Raw genomic sequence first — 6,000 nt, 5'->3', positions numbered from 1 at the left:
GGTACTTGAACTCCTCCACTTGGGGCAACCCAGAGATGGCACTCCACCCTTTTCCGGGCGAGAACCATGGATTCGAACTTGGAGATACTATCTTGCCGATAGTATTGTACCATATGTCCCGGCAAGAAATCTGCCTTCAAAAGACTCCGGCTTATTAGTGATTCCTAGAGCCCCAAAAAAAGTCTCCGGGCTATAGAGCGTTTTCCGTTCGGGCTCCAGTACTCTGGAATGCCCTCCCGGTAACAGTTCGAGATGCTACCTCAGTAGAAGCATTTAAGTCTCACCTTAAAACTCATCTGTATACTCTAGCCTTTAAATAGACCTCCTTTTTAGACCAGTTGATCTGCCGCTTCTTTTCTTTTTTCTCCTATGTCCCCCCCTCCCTTGTGGAGGGGGTCCGGTCCAATGACCATGGATGAAGTACTGGCTGTCCAGAGTCGAGACCCAGGATGGACCGCTCGTCGGGACCCAGGATGGACCGCTCGCCTGTGTATCGGTTGGGGACATCTCTACGCTGCTGATCCGCCTCCGCTTGAGATGATTTCCTGTGGACGGGACTCTCGTTGCTGTCTTGGATCCGCTTGAACTGAACTCTCACGGCTGTGTTGGAGCCACTATGGATTGAACTTTGACAGTATCATGTTAGACCCGCTCGACATCCATTGCTTTCGGTCCCCTAGAGGGGGGGGTTGCCCACATCTGAGGTCCTCTCCAAGGTTTCTCATAGTCAGCATTGTCACTGGCGTCCCACTGGATGTGAATTCTCCCTGCCCACTGGGTGTGAGTTTTCCTTGCCCTTTTGTGGGTTCTTCCGAGGATGTTGTAGTCGTAATGATTTGTGCAGTCCTTTGAGACATTTGTGATTTGGGGCTGTATAAATAAACATTGATTGATTGATTGATTGAGATGCTGACTCTCATCCTAATTGATTCACACTCGGCTGTGAACCGCCACCCACCAATAACAGAGGCCACACTGCACACGATTGGGGGGGAAAAAAAACAACTGTTAGCAACGGAAATTAAGGATTTATTAGTAGACCTTCCCTTGTCCATGAATTAACCAAGCTGTCCACAAAACGCTTATACCATCGGCCCACTTAAAATTAAAACCTCTGGTACATTGTACTCACCTTCTCCCTCCCCTCCCCCCAAAAAAACAGGTTTAAATACTATAAAAATAAATCAATTGCACAAAATGTAATTTTGCATGTGATTACTTTGTACACAATAGAACATCAACAGCCACATAATGGAGACAGAGAGAGAGAGAGAGAAAACAAATTAGGACAAAACAATAAAAAAAAAAGAATAATATAGGACCTAGGAGGACATTTTCTCGAGTAGAATTCGGGAATTTGTATTGATGGAAGTGACAGTTGTACCATTTTTTTTTGGCGCGCTAACAGTGCAAATTACACAAACGTCTACACAATGCACTGGAGTAGTGTTTGTCTACCTCGGTATTTTAAGCTCACAAAAAACAGGGCAAAAAATTGTTGGCGGATGCAACAAGCACGGAGACAATTTTGGTTAATGAGTGCTTTGAATAACAACAAAGTGGCCAAAATAGCACATTTTTAACAGTGCAGCAAAGGGGGATTTCTAAACAACGACTACTACTACAAAAGCTGTCAACAATCATGATTTCTTTTTTTCTTTGCAGTGACATTCACAAGGAATGGATTATAAACTCTGTGTGCAGCCGAATTGATGTAGTAGTAGACTATTTACACGGCATGTTAATGTAGTCAACGTCAAGGGGTTTACGTTGTGTGTCATATGGCTTAAAAGGGGGTCCTTCCATATTATTGTAATCGTTCATTACTCGCTCATTTTGGATTATTGTGCATGTTTGGTCATTTTATGACACTGTAACATTGTGAATAATTGGTAAAACGGACATGATTATTTCCGCAGTGGAACCTCCAATGGCGAACCACCACCGAAATTTGGAGTTCAACCAAATTTTCCGGACTAATATTCAACCGGTCACCTAAATGTGTCACACCACTAGTGTTTAGTTTTTTAAATTTTATTTGTGACGCCACCTCGATAGATTTCATTTTGAAAGAGTGGTAACCGTGCAACCGAAGATTGTGAAAAATATCAATTAGGCACAATTGTAGTGACGGAATCGGCTGCTGTGGTAACGAGCATGTAGCTAAATAGCTGAGTTTCCCCCAGGGATCAATAAAGTACTTTCTATTCTAATGCCTGGCATTAAAATTAGAAGCTTTCCAACAAATACCTTCAAAGAGTTTTTTTTTTTAATCCATATTAGCTTTATTTTAGAATTTTTATTGTTTTGACTTCTTAAGACGGTTAGGAATGTTACTTGAAAAATGATTGAAATCCCTTTTTTGGAGGTTCCACTGGATTACATATTGGAATTTGTGTGATTTTTTTTTGTGTATAATAATTGACACCTCATGAGACGCTCTGCGACATACAGGGTGTTGCATTATTGAGTGATTGTGTCAGCCCATGAAGGAGCGCTCACATCTCAAAGATGCTCATTACTTCAAACAAGCTTCCCTAATAATGACGTTTTTTCCCATCCAGTTTGATTGGTCTGTGACGTGGAGAAATAAGTTTGGGTGCGCGACAGAAAGATGTTTTTCGGGGAGAACAGTCACACATGTAAGGCGTAAAATCCTTAATGAAGGAAGACGGGAGGGAGTGGACGAGGAGAATTGTGGCCTCTTTGCAAGTTAAATGATGAAGGCTTTAGTTCTTGGCGAGTCCCTCCGAGGGTCGACAAGGTCCGTTGTTTGTCGGCTTTAGAAAGGCGGAGCAGGAAAAAATAGGCAAAGGCAAACGGACCGTCAGTAGATATCAGGCAGGTTGTTGTAGTTTCTATTGAAGTAACCACCAGAGTAGATCCAGTCCTGGGAGCCGGTGCACGGGTTGGTGCCGGATTGGAACCACCTTCAAACAAAAGATCACAGCAGGATAGGACAAGTAAGATATTGAAGTGGTTCAAGACTTGCTCCATGTGTAAAGTGTATTGAGAGAACTTATGTTGTGATATCATTGGCCAATAAATGTTTTAAAATGTAATATCGGAAATTATCGGTTTCAAAATGATCGGTATCGGTTTCAAAAAGTAGCATGTATGACTTTCTAAAACGTCGCTGTGTACACGGACGTAGGGAGAAGTACAGAGCGCCAATAGACCTTAAAGGCTTTTCACACACACAAGTGAATGCAATGCATACTTAGTCAACAGCCATACAGGTCACGCTGAGGGTGGCAATATAAACAACTTTAACAGAGTGAAAAATATGCGCCACACTGTGAACCCACACCGAACAAGAATGACAACCACATTTCGGGAGAACATCCGCACCGTGACACAACATAAGCAAAACAGAACAAATACCCAGAACCCTTTGCAGCACTAACTTTTCCAGGACGCGACAAAATACACCCCACCTCAACCACGCCCCCCTCAACCTCCTCAAGATCTCTTAGGGAGAGCATGTCACAAATTCCAATCTGCTGTTTTAAGGCATGTTAAAAAAAAATTAAAAAAATGCACATTGTGACATCAATAATAAATATGGTAGTGGCATGTTGGCATTGTTTTTTCCATAACTTGAACTTAAAAAAAGACCCCAATATATTGGAACAAAAGCAATTTCATCGTCAGAATGTCATACAGGAACCTTTAGAAAATGTACTTTATTTGCTCAAAACTTGTCCTGTCAGGGTGTATTTTGAAGCAACATTTGCCACAGAGCACACTATTGAGGTTAAGGAGCATGTGCACATTCAATTATGTAAGTTTATATTTACCTGATTAATGCGATCGTTTTTTGTGAATACATTCCCTTTGGCCACCATCCAAGTACAATTTTTAATAATATGGTTTTGTTAGTTTTTTTTTTATTTGTTTTTTTAATCTGTATTTCTACATCTTCTACCACTTGTCTCTTTCGGGGTCACGGTGGGTGCTGGAGCCTATCTCAGCTGCATTCGGGCGGAAGGAGGCATACACCCTGGACAAGTCGCCAGCTCCTCGCAGGGCCAACACAGATAGACAGACAAAATTCACACACTAGGGACCATTTAGTGTTGCCAATCAACCTATCCCCAGGTGCATGTCTTTGGAGGTGGGAGGAAGCCGGAGTACCCGGAGGGAACCCACGCAGTCACGGGCAGAACATGCAAACTCCACACAGAAAGATCCTTAATTCAGTTTTTGTTAAAAACGAAATTAATAGAATTTTAGTTCCAAAAATAGAAAAGACCAAGACAATCTGGAGCGAGCAGAGAAGCCTCACTGAACCTCAGAGGCTTTGATCAATAACGTGTGTTATTGTACGCGTGTGTTTGTGTGCGTGTGTGAGAGTCTAACCGTGTAGACCACTCATCGTTATGCTTGGCTCTCTCCTTTCTTGAAGCTCGCTGTTTCTCCTCCAGTCTCTCCTTCTCCTGACTGGCTTCTTCTGTATAAACACAACACCCAGTAGCAATGTTAGTGACCATAGAATATTGCTTCTTCAGTAGTGGGACGGCTAATCCTTACCCAGAAAGTCAGGAGTCCTGCTTAGACGTTTCAAACTGAGGTAATTAATTTCACTTGAAACTGATTTTAAGTTCTTGGAGATGTTATCAGCTCCTTTTATGATTCTACAGTATTTTTGATCTGTCTGCAGAATTCTGGTGCCATCAACTCATACATGTTTGTCAATTCAGCATTAATGACAGAAAATAACTGAAAAGCATTGCCATAGAGCAGGGGTGCCCATTACGTCGCTCGCGAGCTACCAGTCGACCGCGGGGGGTGTGTCAGTCGATCTCCAGCCAGGCTTTTAAAAAAAATAGACCTAAAAATGAGTGATCATCAATCTTCACCAAGACGTCACTTAAATGACATTCACGGTACCGGAGGGTCTTGTGAGATGACGCTGGCTGCTGCAAGATCATTATTATGAAAATATGACCGAGAGGAAGGCGAGAAACACTTTTTATTTCAACAGACTCTCGCGCCGTACCTTCCGTCAAATCTCTAAAGGCCGACTGCACATTTCCTATCTTCACAATAAAAGCCCTGCTTCATGCTGCCTGCGCGAACTAAATACAGAGTCTCGGAAAACTGGCGTGCACAAGCGATCCCTCAGAAAGCTGGCGTGCACATCACTTGTGCACGCCAGCTTTCCGAGACCCTTATTTTGTTAGCGCAGGCAGCACGAAGCAGGGCTTTTATTGTGAAGATAGGAAATGTGCAGTCGGCCTTTAGAGTTTTGACGGAAGGGACGGCGCGAAAGTCTGTTGAAATAAAAAAAGTGTTTCTCGCCTTCCTCTCTGTCATTTTTTCATAATAATGAACTGGCAGCAGCCAGCGTCATCTCACAAGACCCTCGGGTGCCGTGAATGTCAATCAAGCAAGCTACGGAATTTGCCGCCAATGTTTTTCTTGTAAAGTGTATGGAAGCTGGATGAATTAGATGCCAAAAACCGGCGTTATCATCATTACTGTCTGATTCTAATCAATGCAAGTCATCAGAATCAGGTAATACACCAACTTATATTCTTGTCTTTGTGAAAGAAAGACATCTATATGTGTTACACATGCTTGTATTATCATTAAACACATTTAACTTGTTTACAAAAATGTCTCTTTCATAAATAAATAAATATAAATGATATATATAAATGAGGTAGATCCCCTCGAGTTGGTCAATTGAAAAGTAGCTCGCCTGCAGAAAAAGTGTGGGCACCCCTGCCATAGATCAATTAAAACAACTCACCACTAGGTATAGAATAGAGTTTTATCATTATTGCAGTGAACAGGCTCAAAAAACAACGAAATTGGAGCAGATCCCCTAAGGCAGTGGTTCTCAACCTTTTTTCACTGATATATGCCCTGTGAATTGTATAACAGTGTAGAATATTGCTCATTTGTAGTGGTCTTTCTTGAACTATTTAGAAAAAAAGATACAAAAAGAACTAAAAACTTGTTGAAAAATAAACAAGTGATTCAATTATAAAT

At 41.9% G+C, this 6,000-nt stretch overlaps 1 protein-coding gene across 4 annotated transcripts in view; it reads right to left on the bottom strand.

The window, feature by feature from the left end:
* Positions 1-1,017: 1,017 nt before the first annotated feature.
* The window catches only part of LOC133555230 (oxysterol-binding protein-related protein 2-like), a 54,647-nt gene continuing 49,664 nt past the window's right edge, over positions 1,018-6,000 (bottom strand). For all 4 annotated transcript variants that reach the window (XM_061904826.1, XM_061904827.1, XM_061904829.1 and 1 more), the window contains exons 13-14: positions 4,363-4,453; positions 1,018-2,930 (exon numbers count right to left, since the gene is read on the bottom strand). In XM_061904826.1, coding sequence (XP_061760810.1) covers positions 2,828-2,930; positions 4,363-4,453 — 194 coding nt within the window. In that variant the 3' untranslated portion in view covers positions 1,018-2,827. The remainder of the gene's footprint in view (positions 2,931-4,362; positions 4,454-6,000) is intronic.

The sequence above is a fragment of the Nerophis ophidion genome, linkage group LG06 (assembly GCF_033978795.1).
Source record: "Nerophis ophidion isolate RoL-2023_Sa linkage group LG06, RoL_Noph_v1.0, whole genome shotgun sequence".
Classification (NCBI taxonomy): domain Eukaryota; kingdom Metazoa; phylum Chordata; class Actinopteri; order Syngnathiformes; family Syngnathidae; genus Nerophis; species Nerophis ophidion.
Note: the sequence above shows the minus strand (reverse complement) of the source record. Positions and strands in the feature narration are given on the sequence as shown.